Source organism: Saccopteryx leptura, chromosome 1 (genome assembly GCF_036850995.1).
Source record: "Saccopteryx leptura isolate mSacLep1 chromosome 1, mSacLep1_pri_phased_curated, whole genome shotgun sequence".
Classification (NCBI taxonomy): Eukaryota; Metazoa; Chordata; class Mammalia; order Chiroptera; family Emballonuridae; genus Saccopteryx; species Saccopteryx leptura.
The window spans coordinates 88,248,762-88,270,896 of record NC_089503.1 but is presented as its reverse complement, the minus strand read 5'-3'; the positions used below and the strand labels follow the sequence as shown (position 1 = coordinate 88,270,896).

Genomic DNA, 22,135 nt, shown 5'->3' with positions numbered 1-22,135 from the left:
TACAGAGAACAGACTGACAGCTGTCAGAAGGGATTGGCACTGATGGGCAGAGTGAAAAAGGTAAAGGGATTAAAGTAAAAAAAACAACTCATAGACACAGGCAACAGTATGGCAATTACCAGAGGGAAAGGCGGAGGGGGGGAAGTAGCAGAAGGTAAAAGGGAGATAAATGGTGATGGAAGGAGATTTGACTTGGGGTGGTGAATACAGAATACAATATACAGATGATGTAGTATAAAATTGTACATCTGAAACCTAAATAATTTTATTAACCTATGTCACCCCAATAAATTTAAAACTTTCTTAAAAAAAAAGAAAACCACTGATCTAGGTATTTGTAAAGCCAGTAGCCATGGCCACCATCACAGCGCCTGGCTCATGCAGGTTCACATTAGATTTGGACAGACGGTAATGAAACAATGAAGTCAAGAACTGGTGGGCCATTACCTTTAATCCTAGCTTGCACCCAGCAGGCAAGGAAAAACACACACTGAGCCCCAAAACCCACTCATTCAGTGCTCACAAAACTACTGACTTATCCGAGTTTCCTAGAATCAAAGCTATCTACCTCACCAGTCTTATGCACCTCTGTTCCCTATCTCCTTCTCTGTGCACAAGCTCTGCACAAACTGGCTTCTCCTTCAACACTTCACCATCTTGGTTGCTTCTCCTCTCCTCCATGTGGCCTTTATCTGCTCTCCTCTCTGCTCTCCTCCTAGAACGTAATCACTCTTCCCCAGAACAACGTGATTTCTCCTTTTAAAACCTTTTGGCGCGAAAGCTCTCCCCCAACACATATTAACATAATCACGCTGCTCTCAAGCAAGAAGGGCAAGTAATATCATCACCTGGGCAATGGGCTTCCATGTGGGCAGTGCCATCTTTAACAAAGTGAGCATAATATATTTTATCTGCCCAACAGTGTTACAAAAGGAAAAGAACCAATATTTATGCACAGGCTGAGAAATTTTATGTATAATCATATAAAATCATCCTCAAAATAGTCATTTATGGATGAGAAAACTGAACTTATATAACTTGTTCAAAGCCACACAGATCATGGACAGCATAGCTGAGGTTTGAGGTCAACTCTGTTTCTAAAGCCTTGCTCTTCACATTAAACCAGGCTCTGAAGTTCAAATCAGTTCAGAGATACTTTAGTCATTATCTGTACCCTTAGGTATTTACCTGTTGTTGGAGAGCAAGAACAGGGAAATAAACAATTGACTAACACTACATATGAGTATGTCATCACACTCTCCCTACCTGGTGATGCACACGTAGGACATCTGCTTCCTGCTGCATTTTATGTCTTAGTATATAGTTGTTTGAAGGGCAGCCTAGGGAAAGGAAAGGGGCAAGAAAAAGAAACTATGGCAACTTTTATTTTCCCTACCTCCTCCCTCTACTTTTTTTCTCTGAGCTGCATCCAGGGTGATTGTCCTCCTTTCCAAACCCTACACATTCCTGGTTTTTTTCACTATAGCATTGCTTTGGGAAGATTGCCTTGGCGCATTAGGAAACTCACTGATACACTTTTTGGCTGAGCGCTAGTTTGACAGACAGTAGATTTCTAAGCAATGACTGACATTCTACTCCCTACAAATAGCCAAATCTAAGTCAAGTTCCAGTTCATTATGGAGGAAGGTGCAGAGGACAATGTGAGCCATGTCCACCATCAACATCAACTTTTTTCAAGTTGTCTGCATTTCCTTGCTAAGTATAGATGCACTTGTGGAAAACTGTTACATGATTTTTCTTCTATGTGAAAAAACTTAGCTGATATTAAGTCAGCTACCACATGACCAACATACAGGGACAGAGGTAAAGTGAGAAGCAAAGAATGAATGTTTACTGAAGCTGTATTATATGGAGCTAGGTGCTTTTAATAGATTATGTTATTTATTCTTTATAAAACCTTAGTAGTAACTCATTTTACATATGAAAAAAATAATGGAAAAGTTAATTTGTCGAAGTCCACAGAAGTGGCTCAAGTGATTGGAAACATTATAATCTTCAGAGGTGCTCCAGGCCAATTCCTGGGGAGCCTGGGTAACAAAAGCACCTTAGCAGTAGCACGCTGTTCAATCAAAGCGGAGAGGTGGTGCGCAGGAGGTGATTCTCTGGAGAGCAGACAAGATGCCACCTCCCTAGAAATCCACTGTTGGTCAAGTAAGTTTTTAAATATGATATATATTTGCTCACTTATAGTTTGCATTGGGTGTAGGGGACAGGCTGTAAGCAGGCAAGGTGGTTATAGCCTAAGGCTTAGTTTTAAGACTAAGCTTTTCCCCACACCCTTGACTGATTGCATGATGTGGGGTGGTGCACTCTTATGAGGAATCCCATTATGCCTCAGATAAGTGACTTTGTATCAAAGACTTTCTTGTTTGTATATTGGATTAAAGGTTTTGATTTCTACACTATAACATGGGGCAGACCAGGAGCTTGCTCTCTCGGTTCCTGAGATTAGCATTAGAGGAAAGAGCAGAGAAAGGAGAGCAAAGAAAGGCCACATGGAGGAGGCCAGGAGAAGCAGCCAAGATGGTGGAGTGCTGAGGGAGAAGCCAGTTAATGCAGAGTTTGTGCAGAGAGAAGGAGATGGGAAACAGAGGTGAATAAGGCTAGTGAGCTAGAAACCTTTTATCCTAGGAAACTCAGATAAGTCAGTAGCTTTGTGAGCACTAAATGAATGGGTTTTGGAGCCCAGTGTATGTTTTTACTTGCCCACTGGGTGCAAGCTAGGATTAAAGCTAATGGCCCACCAGTTATTGGCTTTGTTGTTTCATTACTGTCTGTCCGAATCCTATGCTAACCTGCACGGGCCAGGCAGCTGTGATGATGGCCACAGCTACTGGCTTTACATCCAGATTCCCTAATATAAGGGCAGACATTTTTCTCTTCTTCTCTTTTAGGGGTTTTGGCTGGTATGCAGACAGACATGAGGAGTGCAAAGATGATGGGCCAGGATTCAGCTGTGTTTCAGCTCTAGGTCCAAAACAGCAGCAAGACCAGACAAGGGACTCTAGGAAGACCAGCTGCATTGATTAAGGATCCCCAGCCCCATAGCCAACCAATCAGTAGAGACCATGACCCTGAAAGGACACACCTGGAGAGCTGATGAATATTCTATTCAGATTTTCCCCTGGGGCCTCCCCTAAAATCTACATCCTTAAAAGCCCTTAGGTTGGAAGACCAGTGAACTCTTCCTCCTGGGGGCACAACTTTGCTTACCCCTCCCTTTCCAACTTTCCCTCCCCTTCCCCAGGCATGTTACCTTTACCTTTCTCTGAAGCATCAAGGGCCCTTCTTTTGCCTGCCTCTGTAACTTGTGTCCTAAAGCTCATTTTTTCTGCCTATGTGACTTTCTAAATAAACTTTCTCTAATATTTTGGATCTTAGCTCTGAATTGTTTCCTAGTCAGAACTCAAGTACCCAGGTTGCTGAACCTTGCAAGGTCGAATCTGACTACACCAGTCTAACACCTGCTACCATTTTGCCACTGCCAAATTAATTTAACAAAAGACAGATTAAATGTAGAAAAACAAATTTTGTATATAATATAGAAGCCCTATAAAAATATGAGATCCTACAGATGGGTAGTAGACTTATTAGGTGATCAATTCATAAGGTATATAAAAGTCTAATTACTACATTGTACACCTAAAATTAATATAATATTGTATGTCAACTGTAACTGAAAAATACATTTTAAAAATAAAAAAATGTACAACTCCTTAGCAGTCAGGCTTATATGCCATCCTGAGCTAAGTTGAAGTTGTTAGGGGTCTGTGGTTTCAAAGTAAAGGAAGACAATCCACAACTGAGCAAATGTTTGGTAAACAGATGTTTGCCAGCCATGCAGATATGTCATTCTGATATAAAAGTTATCTCTAATAATTGTTCTGAGAGAGATTGTTGGGCAGATAAAATATATTATGCTCACTTTGTTAAAGATGGCACTGCCAACGTGGAAGCCCATTACCCAGGTGATAATATTAGTTGCCCTTCTTGCTTGGGAGGGGCGTGATTATGTTAATATGTGTTGGGGGAGGGCTTTCGTGCCAAAAGGTTTTAAAAGGAGAAATCACGTTGTTCTGGGGAAGAGTGATTACGTTCTAGAAGAAGGCCACGTAGAGGAGAGGAGAGCAGAGAAAGGCCATGTGGAGGAGAGAAGAAGCAGCCAAGATGGCAGAGTGCTGAGGGAAAAGACAGTTTGTGCAGAGTTTATGCAAAGAGAAGGAGATTGGGAACAGAGGTGAATAAAGCTAGTGAGGTAGATAGGATTCTAGGAATACTCAGATAAGTTAGTGGCTTTGGTAGTCCTGAATGGAAAGGGAAGTGTTTTCTCACTGTGTGTATTTCTTGCCCACCGGGTGCAAGCTAGGATTAAAGCTAATGGCCCACCAGTTCTTGGCTCTGTTGTTTCATTACTGTCTGTCTGAATCAAATGCAAACCTGCATGAACCAGACGGCTGTGATGGCGACCGTGGCTACTGGCTTTACAGAGATAAAAGCTCTTTCTGGGTCTGCTGAGCTTAACTGCCTTCAGGTTGATATAATCTAGATGCCAAAGTGCCACATTCTGGATGGTGTCATCTGCCTCCCCTCACCCACAATATTCCCAAGGCTGTTTGGTTGCTACTGGTCCTCGCAACAACAAATGAGTTAGCCCAGCTTTAACTAGAAAGCTTGAGGATATCATACTATTATTTTTACAGTGTTTGCATTAGTAAGATACCCATAGGGAGACAAACATCTGAGGGAAAATTCGTAACAAAATGAAGTGTGTTGTAACAACTAGTTAGGATAGAATCAGGAGACTTCCCACATATCTCAGGAAATTCACTTCTCTTTTCTGGATTCCTATTTCTTTATTCATAAAAGGAGAGGTTTAACCAACTGAAGTTTTCTTTCTGCATGAACAATCTATTTGTGAAAGGGTCACCAAAGGAATTCTTTTCTGTATTTGGGGAGCATTTCTCAGTTCCCAGTCTTTACTGTAGACCACACTTCCCTTTCCTCTGAGTCCACAGGGATGACACCACAGCCAGCTGGTGGCTATTATATCAGGGTTAGACCTGGACTTTAAGATGTTCTGTTGTCAGGTTCATAAAGGAAACAATGTAATAGAGGTTTGTGTTATAAAATCTGCATTTTAATAAGGAAACTCTTACCAGGAAAAGTTGTCCCTCTTAAGAAGAATTCTTTTAAAAAAATAATTTTTATTTCTTTTTAAAATTTTTATTTTATTGTGCTGTATTGACCCCTGAGCCTACTGCTTATTATAGCTTTTAAGTTTAAGCCATATTGAAATTTGACTCAAGGTTATATAAAGTTGGGAGGTGACCCTAACATCATTCATTATGAATAGAGGAGCAACAATTATTTTCTTCCCTTGGGTACTAACCTTTATTTTTATAGCATGTTTAAGGCTTTAAGTACTAAATATATTGATTTACTTACTATCTTAGATAAAAATAATTATTCCAATAATTATTTCTTCATACATTATCTAATCTTTCTCTAACCTCTCCCACCCTCCCTCTGTTATTAAACTAACGTTGTCAGGTGAAGTTGTTCTTGCCAATAAGTCACCTGAGGGGATTTGAATAAAAGCTATCTATATGACATTTGCATAGAACTCTCCATGAAAAGCACAATTAGGCTGGTGACTGTGTTGTAAAGACCACCATCAAGGGGGTGAGCAAACACCACAGTACATTGGAGAAGGGGGAAGGCCACAAATGACTGACTTCCATGGAGTTCAGGCACACGTCCACACAGAGATGGGAACTTGGAAGGTCTAGGATGAATGAAAAATAGGAGGAAGCAGGAGGAAGGGGCAGCAGGCCGACTTCTCAGATGGGAATGACTACTCTGGAGGTCATCTGACATCTAGTGAGAAGAACAAAATGTAGAAAAAAGGAAGAAAGAAAGGAAGGGAGGGAGGACCTGGTCGGTCAGTTGGCTCAGTGGTAGAGCATCAACCAGCATGTGAATGTCTCAGCTTTGTTTCCAGGCCAGGACACACAGCAGAACAACCATCTGCTTCTCCACCCCTCCGCCTCCCCCTTTTCTTTTTCTCTCTTCCCCTCTCGCCACCATGGCTTGATTGATTTGAGCACATTAGCCCAGGCACTGAGGATAGCTCAGTGAAGCTTCTGCTTCAAGTACTAAAAATAGCTGGGTTATGAGCATGGCTCCAAAAAGGTTGAACATTAGCTCAAGACAGGGGTTGCCAGGTGGATCTTGGTCAGGGCACAAGCAGGAGTCTCTCTATCTCCGTCCTCTCACTTGGAAAGGAAGAAAAAGGAAAATAAAAATAAAGGGCGGGAAACAGGGAGGACAAACAGGAATCTGGAGATGAGTGATTTCACTTTCTGTCTCATGTTACCATTATACAACACACATGATATGTCTCTTTTTTAATATTCTTGTTCATAATGGAGTTTTAGAATACACCTTCTCTTGCATGTTTCTTGAGCTAGTCTACATTGCTTGATCTAAAGGCCACTTACACAGAGTTGAGCAGATAGATCCACATCCAAGACAGAATGAGAAGAAATTCAGGAACACATCTAAGAAGGAAGTCAGAGAAGCTGGGGGGCGGGGGGATGTCTTTATTGCACATAAGTGGAGGCCAGAAATGCTGAGCAGACTTTCTATAAACTTCAATGTTTTCATTTTTTATTATTTCTTTTGGTCCTGTCTGTACCCAATACTTTTTTTTTTTTTTTTTACAGGGACAGAGAGAGAGTCAGATAGAGGGATAGATAGGGACAGACAGATAGGAACGAAGAGAGATGAGAAGCATCAATTATCAGTTTTTCGTTGCGACACCGTAGTTGTTTATTGATTGCTTTCTCATATGTGCCATGACTGCGGGCCTTCAGCAGACTGAGTAACCCCCCCCGCTCGAGCCAGTGACCTTGGGTCCATGCTAGTGAGCTTTTTGCTCAAGCCAGATGAGCCCGCGCTCAAGCTGGCAACCCCAGGGTCTCGAACCTGGGTCCTTCCACATCTCAGTCCGACGCTCTATCCACTGTGCCACTGCCTGGTCAGGCTGTACTCAATACTTATAAGCCATTATAACCCTTGAAACAAAGCAAAAAATAGTAATGATAAAATAAAATAAAGAAAAAAATAGCAGAAGGTTTATGGGATTTATTTTGGATGGCAAGAAAGACACATCTTTTCTCATTGCTCTTCTCTACAACTAGGAGAGAGAATTCTGGGAGAAACACAGATGACAGATTGGAAAAACAGGCAATTCCCTAAGTCCTGATTCCAGAGGAAGCATGGAATCAGCTTGAAAAGAACTGTTGCTAAAGAATTCACTTCCATGAAAGTCATTTCCTCCTGACATCAAGTCATAAAAACTTCCCAACTGAATTTCTTGAGTGCTAAGCAAATGCTGGATTGTGCAGCGAAGAAGAACTCTGCTCTTGGCTACTTTCTGCACTTTCATGGACGTGCTTTTCTTCACGTAGAGCATTACCAGTGACCCCTTGACTCTCATTTCCTTCAGTATGTCCCCTGGAAGTCATGTCTCTGCTGGGACTCCCATCATCTAACCATGGCAAAAATTGTTACTGGAACCCCAGTGTTTATTAATCCATCTCTCTGTATGCTTTGGCACAATGATGAGCAGGATAAAAAGGAAAATAGTTTAATATTGAATTGGTCAATCCAAAGGCCAGATATTAATGCTAAAGGTCCAACTTTGGGACTGCATGTAAGTTACAGTTTATATAAGGCAAAATCATAAGGTACTGCGGGTTAGGGGGTTTGAGGTCATGCTGGGAGCTGATTGGCTAGAAGTGAGATAAGAGTAATAAACTTCTGAAGTCAGCTCTTGCATCTTTTTGTCTGGTCTCATGGGAAAGTAGCCAGGGGGTCATTAACAGAACTCAAGTCAAGATGTTATCTTTAGCTTGCCAGAGGTCCAGACCCTGTGACCATTTTAGCCTGCCAGAAGTCTGGACCCCATGAGCATTAGTCAAGTCCAGGCTACTGTCTTCTACTGCCTAGGAGGATGCCGAATATCAGGGGGAAAGCTAGGTCTCTGACAGAGAGAGAAAAAGATACAGTTTCTAGAGCTAGGTTTCAAAGCTAAATTTAATCAGAGTCATAAGGATTTGATCATAATCTTTTTGTAGCTCCTTCTATGATGGAAGAGAGGCCCGAGCATGTAATTAATCTCCCTTCTCATCCTCATTACCAATCTCTTTCAAATGTCTTACATAAGAGTGCAACAAAGAAAAAATAATAACAAATCATTTAACATTTAAGGTGTGTCAGAATTAAGCCAAATATTTTTTTCTATATTTAATGTAATCCTTATAATAGCTCTTGAGGTACCTACTATTATTCCAATTTTAAAAGTGAAGAAATTAAGTCTTAAAGAGATTAAAGTGATTGCCTGAAGTCATAAAATGGAGCTAAGATTCTAATGCAGGTTGGCTTGATCCCAGAACTAACAACCACCGAAGTCTTCTATAGCTGCCCAAATGACCCTCATCTCCTTGACCCACTTGGGGCATTTGGAAACCCAAGACCCAGAGACCATTACAATTTGGGTGTAGTTTCTATCTTTCAAAACTTTTCAGCAAGGCCATTCTTTCACTTCCTTTGTATCTTGGTCAGCTTTTATCTTGTATATTACGTCCTATACTTTGGAACTTCCTCAAAGTCTTCTAAAAACTAGATTCCTTCCTGCTATGAATAAGACCAGTCCTTGTGTGCCTTTAGTGAGGTTTGGGAACACACCCTCTGTGTAACAATTGCTCCCACAAAAGAAGTTTACTATTGATATCCTAAGGCCCTATTCTCCAACTGGATTCATTCACACATATTGATTGAGCACCTACTAGCTTCAAGGTCGTTTTAGGCACCAGAAATACAGTGGTGGACAACACAGACAGACCTGTCTTCATGGAGCAACACCCTGCTGGTGGAGAACCAACCCTTTCCCATATTTTCTGATAATTTCATTTTTCTGCTTTCTAGCCAACTGCCCTGTTCTTCTTATACTTCTTGAGTTAAATTAAATTTTTGAAAAGATTACCTTATAATTATTCTATGTGAACTTACTTTTCATGAATCCTACAGCCACACCTGGTAACACACTTATGGTGTATGATTTTCTCCTTTCAGGCCAAGGCGAAGGGAATGAATATCAGTGACCACTTGAAGTGAGTGCTGGTATTTAAACTGCACTGTCTCATCTAATCATCATGGAAGCACAAGGAATCCAAGATATCTATTCTCATTTTCCAATGAAACACCTGAAGATTTTAGCAATCAAATCCCAGAGCTTGGAAAAACAGTTTGGAGGTAGATGCCAGATACAGTGCAGAGGACCATCTTTCCTTCCTACCTAGGAAGGGACTCATTCTCCTGGACCCCAGCCTCAGGGAATTGCCAGGGAACAGCCAGCATTTACAGGCCTGGAAGATGGGTTGAGCAATGACTGAAGACTACCACCACCACCCTGACTGTGCATATGAAATCAGGAGGTAGTTCCATTGCTTGCACTCTTACCTTTATAGTTCATTCTTTGATTCTTCAATGGTTTCAGTCTTCAAACATACTTTATTGACTGAGAGGTAGATTCTGTGTTAATGAGACAATCAGGTCACAAAGAAAGGAAATTGTTGAGCTGATAGGGAAGTCAAGAGGTTCTAGAGGCAAATATTTTCTATTTCCCAAAGTTAAAGTGTTGACCTTCATGATACCAACACCAGACAATTTCCTTCAGGGTAATTTGCTTTTGGAATCTCTTTAGTTACCTATGCAGTTGGAATTGGGCGTCCACTCAGATGGCTGAAGATCTGAAGTTATAGAAACAAGATCTAAGCCTGTACAACACATAGAACAAACATTAAAGCATCATAATGTTATAAACTTTTCTTTGATAAATGTGAGATCTCTACATCACAGTTCTCCCAGGAGCTAGATTCAGCTTGGAGAGGACTCCTTTATTCTAGCAAAAGTATTTTATTCATCTAACCTTATAAACTTAGTGTTTTTTTTTTTTTTATATTGATAAAAGCTTATTTCACCTATAATGAATATAAAGTATTACAGTGAAAATTTAAGTGCTGAACTTTCTAAAATTTATTTTAAAGCTATTTATACATTTTAGGTTCTCAATATTTCTTGTATAATAGCTTATTTTATAGGGTGGATAGAAGTAGGAGATTATTTTGTTTGAAGAAATATAACTTCAAGTTGCCAGATTGCGTGATGACTTCATTGCTAATTAACCCACTGATGGGTTAGATGCTGATTGACCCATTGTTGGTCCTAGAATAAGGACATGCTTATGTTTGTGGGTTTTTGAGACACATCAAAAGATGATATCAACTATGAGTCACTCAAGGGATTTCATATTCACAGAGTCTGTCCTAAGGGTTATATAAAGAGAGACATTTAAAGAAGTCTTACTAGCAAGAAACAGGGTGACTTAGGTTAAGTCGTTCTGGGAGAAGTTTAGAATGGAGTTTCTTCTATTGCTACTGGTCCTGCAGGTCACTGCTCTAGGAGCTGCTCCTCTGGCGAGCTCTGGAGAAAACACCAATATGTTTGCTGAAGTAAGTATTAAGTGGTATAGTATTTGTCTAGCCTAATTTTTGTCTTTAAGATTTATTGCATTAACCAGCTTTATCTTAAAAAGTACTATTTGAAAACTGGTTTAGGAGGTTATTAGATTTTAGCGCTGAATTTTTCTTTGCCAAAGAAATATTACAATATTTCTTTGTAATAAAGAGGTATTGGTTTTAAAGTAGTGTTATAAAATCTATGGGTGAACTTGTCCCTTCTACTAAAAAGCTTAGGCCAAGGAGTTTTAGTTCACAATAATTGGTGTCTTACTTCTGTTATGGTATTTTACACAAACCATTTAATGCTGATTAATAACATGATATTTGAACAATGTCTTGATTAATTTAACCATTTCAGCCTGCCATAATAATTCAAAAATACTCCTTACTTTCATTATCTTAGATAATTCCTCATGAGTTTTTAAAATATAATTTTTTAAATTCATTTTTCTATATAAGCTCAGATGATTTCCCCATTTTCTAAGACCACTTGAACTTGAATTTATCATAGTTGTCCAATATGGTGAGCTTTGGATTTTTAAGTAAGAAAATGTTATCTGAACTTCAATTAATAATGTACGCATCCTGGCAATAAATGTTTTGCTGCTTATTGAATGTCATGATATGTTAGACATTGAAATAAGTTTTAAAATGTAGAAACAAGTTTGAAAAGACAGACATAACGGTGTTTTTGGTGGGATTTCAAGAATCAATCTTGTTAGTAGTTCATGACATGTATTTGACAACACAGAAAATGTAATTTTTTTCTCATTATAATTAATTGTCTGACACCTGTTTCAAAAAATCAGTGTGCAGCTGAGTCATATATGCAGAGCTCCTACTGAAACCTTTAGATATATAATAATGTAATAATACTAAATGTATTTTTTCCAGGGTTTCTTGAAAAGCTTTTATAACTTCGAGATGGACGAAATTCCCACTACAAGAATTAGAGACAATACGAACTTCATGGAGAATAAAATTCAGGAGATGCAGCAGTTCTTGGGGCTAAATGTGACTGGGCAACTGGACGCATCTACTCTGGATATGATGCGGAGACCTCGATGCGGAGTGTCCGATGTTCACCATTTCAGGACAGCGTCAGTGATGCCAGTATGGAAGAGACACTTTCTCACCTACCGGTAACAGCAGAGCCATGTGTTTTTCTATTTTCCTTATAGGTCTGACTTCTAGAAACCTGAACCACTTAGATACAGCCACAAATCTGGTAGTAGATGAGAAGCTTCCTTCAACTGTTAATACTATCCCCTCTGTTAAAGTTCATTATCTCTAGAAGGGTGGATTGTTCACTCAAAGATTGTTTGATTTTCCTGTCCAGACCAGGGTAGGAAGGCTGCAAATGAAAGGAGAATGAAGTTAAATCTACTATAAATAATACACAGGAGAAAGATTTATAAGGTAGTCAAAATGAATAAATGCAGAAGTCCTGGAACAGGGGCAAAAGGCAAAAGGCATAAGCTTCTATGACTATAAATCTTTCATAATGATGATCCATAAATCATAAATGAGAATGAGTCAAGTTAGATTCTGTTTAAAGAGGAAGACATTTAAAGATAAATGTTTCTGTAGCATAAGAAGCTCTTTTTTTTAAATTGGGACAATTGATTTATGAAATAATTCATTCTCCAATGATGGTAGCAGAAATGAAGTATCACAATAACAAAATTAACACATGTTTTTTGTATACTTTTCTCTTTTCTGTTTTGCTGTTAAAGAATCAACAATTATACTCCTGACATGAAACGCGAAGAGGTTGACTATGCCATCCAGAAAGCTTTTCAAGTATGGAGCAATGTGACCCCCCTGAAATTCAGAAAGGTTAAAACAGGCCAAGCAGACATTATGATACAATTTGCACATAGAGGTAGAGAACTTGGACTTATTTCATCATATTATTTGACAAGAGCTATAGCATATATTGAAGAACTAATTTCCTTTTTCTTTTAAAAAGAACATGGAGACTTTTATCCTTTTGATGGCAAAAGTGGAGTCATAGCTCATGCTTTTGGACCTGGATCTGGTATTGGAGGAGACGCACATTTTGATGAGGCAGAAATCTGGACTAAAACCTACAAAGGTAGGCAAACAAACAAAACCACGAAAGAACAAATTCTAAATTATACTACCATTTTGAAAGGCTGGATTCTGAGAAAGGGTTATAGGATGAGAAAACTTGTTCTGATTATAATTTTATCATTAAATAAACTATAATGCTTTGTCTCAATTTTATGCTCTATAGATTGAGAATGTTGGATAGACTACCCTAAGATCAGTTCTAAGAATCAGAAGATTAGCTTTGAGTTAGTATAAATTCAGTAACCTTAAGAACTATATTTAGTATGTAAAAATGAAAATTGTTAAGTGATCAATTTTGACAGTGCAATCCATAAACTCAAACAGACGCAGATACAAATTCTGTGTATGATAACAATCTTAAAATAAGGTGTTATCTTCATGATCCATTATATCATATGTCAATAATTTCTTAGATTCATAGTAACACAGAAAGATGATGCTATAAAGAATTTAGAGATCCTTATAAGATACACAATGTTATATGGACATGTAGTCTCTTGCAGATCTGGGATAAAAATTTCAGAATGCCCAACTAATCATTTCATAATAACTTGGATGCATTTACAGAGGGGCTGCAACTCACCATTCCTACCAGAGAGTTGAAAGGTGGAGATAATTAGTCTTCCCTGTTTGAAGGAGTCACTATCCATTAGAAAATTCAAACCATCATATCAAAAACTTTCTTAATCTCTCTATTGGAAATCCTAGGTTATATGACTTACTCATGTGGAAAGTAAATGGAGAGAAAGTCATCAAAAATATGCTTTACTTAGCATGTCCCGTTCTCTGGCTGATATTGTCTATGTTAGATGGAAATATTTCATAGACCAGAAAGACAATTTTAGTCTGACACATGATCTAAAATTTACAGAATTTTTTAGAGATAAAAGAACTTTTGCATTTTCAAAAGACAAATGATGTAAGATTGTAAGATTAAGTTTTGCCTGAGCTGCAAATTCTTTTCTTTTCTTTTTTTTTTTTTTTTTTTTTTTTGTATCTTTCCGAAGCTGGAAACGGGGAGAGATAGACAGACTCCCGCATGCGCCCGACCGGGATCCACCCGGCACGCCCACCAGGGGGCGACGCTCTGCCCACCAGGGGGCGATGCTCAGCCCCTCCGGGGCGTCATTCTGCCACGACCAGAGCCACTCTAGCGCCTGGGGCAGAGGCCAAGGAGCCCTCCCCAGCGCCCGGGCCATCTTTGCTCCAATGGAGCCTTGGCTGCGAGAGAAGAAGAGAGACAGAGAGGAAGGAGGGGGGGGGGTGGAGAAGCAAATGGGCGCTTCTCCTATGTGCCCTGGCGGGGAATCGAACCCAGTCCCCCGCACGCCAGGCCGACACTCTACCGCTGAGCCAACCTGCCAGGGCCTGAGCTGCAAATTCTTGACTAAACATATTAAATTTGTCTAAATTTTATACAAGGCTATTTGGGACTTATTTCATCTGATGTGAGAGACATGCTAGATAGCTAGAATGTTTTGGAATTCTAAAGGACATTAAAAAAATAATTTTATATGTTTTTTTAAAGGTAGCAGAAATTGAGAACAAGAGTAAGTTAGTGGTTAGCTTGTGGAAAAGCTGGGGTAAAAACATGAATTTCCTAGTTTTTATCTTAGTTCAGTATATACTTTTTACCTGTCTATGTTGCCTTATTGTTAATTGACTCAATTCTATATTTTCAGAAAGCTAATTTATAAAAATTCTAACTTAAAAAACCAAGCGCTGGGGGTGCTCAGACACAGAGATGAAAAGGACATAGTCCATGCTGAAGGAGCACACAATCTAGCAAAAAGCAGAACACAAACAGAAACCCATTATTTTGAGATAAGGATCAGTGTTGGTCTTTTATACAAAGTATTATATAAATTGTGAATCAGGTAGATCTAGGTTTAGGCCAAACGATGAAAGGCTTTGTTTACTCTTCGTTGTATTATGCAGAATGGAATGACAGAGTCTATGTTTATTTTCATTATTTGAGAGAAGTAAAAGCATTTTCAAGTTAGTTGCTGAACCCCTGTGTTACAGGGAATGATCCCAGACACCCCCAAAAGAGAAATGAAGACTCCATGTTTACACTTTGGTTGACTATGTTCACACTTGGGTACTGGAGAGTATTTTATTTTATTTTATTTTATTTTACTTTATTTTATTTATTTATTTATTTTTGTATTTTTCTGAAGCTGGAAACGGGGAGAGACAGACAAACTCCCGCATGCGCCCGACCGGGATCCACCCGGCATGCCCACCAGGGGCGACACTCTGCCCACCAGAGGGCGATGCTCTGCCCCTCCGGGGCGTCACTCTGCTGCGACCAGAGCCACTCTAGTGCCTGGGGCAGAGGCCAAGGAGCCATCCCCAGCACCCGGGCCATCTTTGCTCCAATGGAGCCTTGGCTGCGGGAGGGGAAGAGAGAGACAGAGAGGAAGGAGGGGGAGTGGAGAAGCAAATGGGCTCTTCTCCTATGTGCCCTGGCTGGGAATCGAACCCGGGTCCCCCACATGCCAGGCCGACGCTCTACCGCTGAGCCAACCGGCCAGGGCCAGGAGAGTATTTTAAAGCAAGACTCTGAGGCTAAGTGCATTATGACCCTGGGCAAGTCAGTTCTGAGCTTCAGTTTTGTCACAGAAAAAGAAAAACAAAAATAAAGGCATTACACTAGAACATAGATAAAAATGAACAGTAAGAGGTTAGTCAAATCTTCTGGGAATTGAAAAACTTGAGAGAAAGAACACACCCCTCTTTCTTACCTACAAAGGTGCATTCTCTGGGACATACAGGAAAATGAACAGGCGTGGCTGTAATGTGCCAGTGTAACTTTGTTTACTTGTAAGCAGTCTCTGATTTCATCTGGAATCATATGTAGTAAAAGGATAAGCTTTAGAAATTTGGGTTTGAATCTTGGGTCAACATTTAATGTTATCAATTACTTCTGCTGCTACTATGTCCTTATCTGCAACCAGAGAGTAGGATGGCTTCCGTTCAGTTGTGTAAGGATTAGACATAATGTGGTATATTTCTCAGAGACTCATAGTACCTGGAACTTAATAATATGGCCTTATATTTGGGTTTAGTAAAGAGAAACAAGTATACAGAGAGGGGAAAATGATTTGACTTTGGGCGATGGGCACACATGCAATCAACAGTTAAAATATTATAGATATGTTCACCTGAAGCCTATGTACACTTGTTGATCAATGTCACCCCATTAAAATTAATTTCTAAATAAGAAAAGAGATCATAATCCAGGTCATCATGATCTGAAGCCAAAACACAAAACCACAAAAACTTGCTTGGATTGACTGAATACAATTCCTAAAAGTAAATATGGAAATAGAACCAGACCATGCAAAGGGGAAACTGAGCATCTGTGCCAAGACTGCTCAAGAAGAACTGAATAAAACTTAAAAAAATAAAATAAAAAAGACCTTTTGATATCCACTCAAGACTGATCAAGAATAAAAGCAGAATAAGTGGGAAAGATTTAGAGGCATGAGAACTGTTGAACACAGCTATGAGTTATTCTAGAAATTTTCACAACAGAATGTATGCCATTTGTGTGATAATGCAGTGGTTCTTAACTGGAGCCAACTGTGCCTTCAAGAGGACATTAGATAATGTGTGGTGACATTTTGGTTTTAAAACCCGAAGAGGGTGTCTGGACCAGAGGGTGGCAAAGCACGTGGGTGGGCAAGGTAGAACAACAAAAAACTGAAGAGAGGTTTGTTACTATTTAATGGTAAACCAGAGATTTCTAAACATCTATAACAACAGTTACCTTGTGCAAGGAAGGGAACCATGTAGAGGATTCTTAAACGTCTCCCTTTTCATTTTATCAGACCTAAATTGTGTTACTTTCCTCTAGATGCCTATGTATTTCACTGCTCCTTTCCCTTTCTGGTTGGTTCCCTCTTAGGCATCAATTTGTTCCTCGTTGCTGTTCATGAGTTTGGCCATTCCTTGGGTCTTCACCATTCCACAGATCGAAAGGCCATCATGTTTCCCACTTACAGTTATGTCAACCCCAACACATTTCAGCTCTCTGATGATGATGTACAAAGCATTCAGTCTCTCTATGGTGAGTTGAATTTCTTTACCATTTGCCTTATAAAGATACTCTTATGAAAGAATAGTTTTATGATATTTTCATTTGGATAAATCTTTAACATCTATATTTGGTTTTGAAAACCTTGATAACCTGTGCAGTAGGTAGCACAGATGTTATATTTATTTTTAAAGATGAACACAAGACAATTAGTATGTTAATGCTAGAGCCAGAGGCAGAACCTCAGGCCTCAAATCTGTTCTTTCTATCTAACACCATTGTCTATTTAAAAAGGTGCACAGAGAAATTATCCAAGTGAAATAAGAAAACTAGTATGAACAAATTTTTTTTCCTCTATAATGTTGCAACCACGTGGGAAAAAATCTTCATTGTATGCTTCTTATATATTATAAAAAGTATAAATTGCTTCAAATGTCTTTTTAATAGAATGATTCTTCCTCTTATGAAGTAAAATGCAGATTATTTTTCAAATGCTTCTTGAAATATATTTTCAGGACGTCCAAAAAAGGACCAACCCCCAACAGTTCTTAACAATATAGAACCAGCTGCCTGTGATCCCAATTTGAGTTTTGATGCTGTTACTACAGTGGGAAATAAAATCTTTTTCTTTAAAGACAGGTAGGATCATTTTTATAGCTGACCAAGTTTAAAGGCTCTGTTCTAAGGTGTGTTTTTTTCTTCTGTTGTTGTAGTTGTTGTAGAATAGTAGAAAATGATAGAAAATTAAGTAGATAAAAATTGTGAGTAGGAAGTTGGATTTGACTCTGTAGGCAGTGGAGAAATCTTGAAGATCTTGAAGCAAGGCAGTAGTATGATTATATTTATGTCTTAACTAGAAATCTAGAGTGTAAATAATGGATTTGTAGTAGGAATATGAGTTAGGGAAAGATAAGACAGAAAACAGAGAAGTCAGACTTTTTTTTTTTATAAATTTTTATTAATGTTAATGGGATGACATTAATAATTCAGGGTACATATATTCAAAGAAAATATGTCTAGGTTATCTTGTCATTAAATTATGTAGCATACCCCTCACCCAGAGTCAGATTGTCCTCTGTCACCCTCTGTCTAGTTTTCTCTGTGCCCCTCCCCCTCCCCCTAACTCTCTCCCTCCCTCCCTCTTGTGTCCTCCCTCCCCCCACCCCTGGTAACCACCACTCTCTTGTCCATGTCTCTTAGTCTCGTTTTTATGTTCCACCAATGTATGGAATCATGTAGTTCTTGTTTTTTTCTGATTTACTTATTTCACTCCGTATAATGTTATCAAGATCCCACCATTTTGCTGTAAATGATCGAAGTCAGACTATTTTAATCATAGATAAAATTGTGTCTGGAACCAAAGCTTGATAGAGTACCCATTTAAAGGAGTTGATTCTTTTTTTTTTTTTTTTTTAATTTTTTTACAGGGACAGAGAGAGAGAGAGAGAGTCAGATAGAAGGATAGATAGGGACAGACAGACAGGAATGGAGAGAGATGAGAAGCATCAATTATCAGTTTTTCGTTGCAACACCTTAGTTGTTCATTGATTGCTTTCTCATATGTGCCAGGACCGTGGGCCTTCAGCAGACTGAGTAACCCCCCGCTCGAGCCAGTGACCTTGGGTCCATGCTAGTGAGCTTTTTACTCAAGCCAGATGAGCCCATGCTCAAGCTGGCAACCCCAGGGTCTGGAACCTGGGTCCTTCTGCATCCCAGTCCGACACTCTATCCACTGCGCCACTGCCTGGTCAGGCAGGAGTTGATTCTTGATTATAGAGAACAATATTCCAAGATAACTTATGGTTCTGTCTTACAACACAGATCGAAGCAGATAATGGAAGTGTAGGAGAGTATAGAAGATAAATATTTAGTAGGGAGGACAAATATCCTTCATTTTTGAGATTCAAAATCTGAGATGCTTGAGGTTAAGTGGCTTCCTTTAGATTACAAAACTTTTCAATGGATTGTGAGACCAGACTAGAAACTATATCCCTTAATTCTAAGATTCAGAGTATTTCCATGTAACAGTTTACCTGTTAATAACCATAGAATAGAATATGAAGATAATGGAAAAAAAATATTAAGTTGCTTCATAGATCCTTTACACTTACATTTCATGGCTCTTGAGTCTACAACTATTTTTAAAATGTATTTAATGTTTTACATGTCAGTTTCTTCTGGTGGAAGCTGCCTGAGAGTCCACAGACCACCGTGAGTTCAATTTCTTCTTTATGGCCAACCTTACCATCTGGTATTCAAGCTGCTTATGAAATTGCAGCCAGGAAACAAGTTTTTCTGTTTAAAGGTAATTCCAATGTTCAGTTTTGCTATTGAGTCAACTTCAAAGAAAAGAATAAATTAAGAAAACACTATTGCTTTTTATAAATATAGACCAAAAAAAATCACTCAAAATTGTACTTGTACTCTGAACTATAATCTAAAGTAGATTAAATACTTAGATAATACATACAACTTTCAAAAAAAGTTTGTAAAATATAGATTGTAATATTTGTGTGTGTATGGGGGGGGGGAATACAGAACCATAGAAGATAGGTCATGTTTAAAAACAAAACAATTAAAAAAAAAACCCTAAAAAACCAATTTGTAACTATGGGAAAAAGAATGATGTTTGTAGTGAGTCAATAAATATTTTTATTACTCTTTGTATATGATTCCAATGTACCTTTTTTCTTTGTGCTCACAGATGATAACTACTGGTTAGTCAGCAATTTAAATCCACAGCCACGCTACCCCAAGAGCATTCAGTCTTTGGGCTTTCCTGTCTCTGTGAAAAAAATTGATGCAGCTGTTTTTAACCCAAATATTTATAAGACCTACTTTTTTGTAGATCATCAGTATTGGAGGTGAGCTTTAATGGTCAGTAGTTTGACTCTTAATATTTGTGAAACAGCTCAAAGGTAGTTTTTGATGCAAACTCCCAAAGATCCTTGACTTTCCTGAGAGAGGGATCAAGAGAATATAAGACTGGAATAGTTATTGTCAAGCTAATTCTTTTCTCTGGACTTTTGAATTCTGACTTATGAGATAACATGATGTGTTTTAAAAGGAACACTTTATATAAAATGTTATGGTGTTAATCATGGTGAAAACACATTGGAAAATAGTGGTAGAGACATATAGGACCTACTCTTTATGGTTAGTTTGGAGGGTGTACAGAATTTCAGATTCCTTTCCATAACCACTTGACCCGAGAAGACAAAATGAGGTAACCATCCTCTGAGTGATAGCTGACCGACAGGGTCTTCACTAGATAACCAGACTCTACAAAGCAGGGCCAGGCACTGGTAGAAATATTGTGGAGTGAGGAAAGTGCTCGACTGGAGGCCAGGAGGCCTTGGGTTAGAGTCCTACAGGGGCTTGGAATAAATGAATGAACTGTTTAGGTCCTTGGTTTTCTCATCAGTGCAGTTTAAACCCTTTAGCCAGAGCCTCTCAGAAAAGAAATAGGTGATTTTTGTTGTGCATGTCATGAAATGTCAAGTATATGTCATGTAATCTATTTCTGACGGAGCACCTTCTGGTTCCTGTTGTTGTTGTTATTATTATTGCTCAGGTATGATGAGAGAAGACATCTCATGGATGCTGGTTATCCCAAACTGATTACTACAAACTTTCAAGGAGTTGGGCCTAAAGTTGATGCAGTCTACTACTATAACAGTAAGTAGATCAGGAAACTATGAAGAGACCTAAAACCCCTTTTTACAAAATCCCTTTTTACTGAGTCTTTCGTACATTTTTATACCTTTGCATTTTTTACCTTCCTTTCAGCTCCTTGGTCCCTTTGTGGGCTCTGGTGAACTGGGGCTGAGGGTGGGATCAGAGTTCATTTGAGTTTGTGAATGTCTTTAAGCAAGGTCAACCCAAGCAAGATTATTGCTGGGCCAAGATAGCTTGTTTTTTCTTGCCACCTCCACCCATGTTTTTTTTACTTCCTCCATCAAGGTTCTGTGTGCCCTACCTGGGCCCAATCTCCTCTCTCCCACTCTGAGTTCTCTACCTGAAGTGTAACTTTTCAAAAACATTTGCATGTCAATCATCAGTCTTTAAAACTAAACAACCTTCTCAATAAAATTAATAACAATACTTAATGGTGAAATGATTGGCAGAAAGCAGATATCTGGGGGCCAACATATATTTACTTGAATTATGTCTTGTCTAATATAGATAATCTATAAAAACACATACCTATGTCTTTTTGTAAAGAAAAACAAGTAGAAAATTAAACTACTTAATTTGTTTTTATTTTCAGGACACTACTATTTTTACCAAGGATCCAATGTCCATGAATATGACATCCTAACCCGTCGTGTCACCAAAAGGCAGAAAAGCAATGCTGACTTTGGTTGTTAAGAATGGTATAATTACTGATGTTTGTCAATTCACTTTAGTTTAATCAAGATTTATTACATAATGTTATGTGCCCAGTCTATCATTAAATAATGACATGGACCATAAAATGAGTAAAATCTATAAGCCAAAGATAAATGATCATATAGATAAATGATAATACAAAATACATGGGTTTTTTTATTTCAAAAACTGTTATTGTCAATTTTTACTTGACTCTGTTATTAAATTTGAAAATAGACACCTTGAAAAGTCAAGAGAATATCTTGATCCTTGACATCCTTGAACTGAGAAATTATAATTATTTCTCTGGCTTAACTAAAATTAAGAAATGATTAGTTTCTTTGACCATTAAATGTTTAAGCAAGGGTATCCTTTTAATTGGAATAAAAATAATATACTTAAAACTTTAAAATGGCAATAATGTAAGATATAAGTAAATCAGGACCTACCCAATGGCTAAGTGAATAGAGCATTGACCTGGCATGCTAGAGGTCGCAGGTTCGACCCCCAGTTAAGGCATGTACAATGAATACACAACTAAATGGAACAACTAAGTGGGGCAACAATGTGATGCTTCTCTCTCTCTCTCTCTCTCTCTCTCTCTCCCTCCTTCTTCCTCTCTATCTATCTCTCTCAAATCAATGGAAAAATTTTAAAAAGATATAAGTAAATTATATAATTATGGAGATAATGTCATTTTATTCTATTGACAGTTTTGATTTTTCTAATATTTTATATAAAGTACATATATATTTATATTATTCAAATAAAAACTTTGAAAGAAAACATTTTGTTTTTAAGAATTTTTCTTGAAAAATAGATTATATATTTTAAAGATAATTCTGGGCCTACATCTAAATAAAACAAGTCTCTGTAATTATAACAAGGAGTGACTAGAAATATGGCAACTGGGAAAAGGAAAAGGTTATATTTGTTTAGGTTACTTTTTTAAAGCCACCTGAATCTTGATCTCAAGTCAAGACATTCTCCAGACAACATGTGACTCCAAGGAGCACCT

At 38.4% G+C, this 22,135-nt stretch overlaps 1 protein-coding gene across 1 annotated transcript; it reads left to right on the top strand.

The window, feature by feature from the left end:
* Positions 1-10,464: 10,464 nt before the first annotated feature.
* Positions 10,465-21,527, top strand: MMP12 (matrix metallopeptidase 12). The gene is made up of 10 exons (XM_066360744.1): positions 10,465-10,598; positions 11,502-11,749; positions 12,344-12,492; positions 12,580-12,705; positions 16,618-16,779; positions 17,262-17,385; positions 18,918-19,051; positions 19,451-19,610; positions 20,321-20,424; positions 21,017-21,527. Exons 1-10 carry the CDS (start codon positions 10,503-10,505, stop codon positions 21,115-21,117), a joined length of 1,404 nt encoding a protein of 467 aa, XP_066216841.1. The 5' UTR covers positions 10,465-10,502; the 3' UTR covers positions 21,118-21,527.
* The last annotated feature ends 608 nt before the right edge of the window (positions 21,528-22,135 follow it).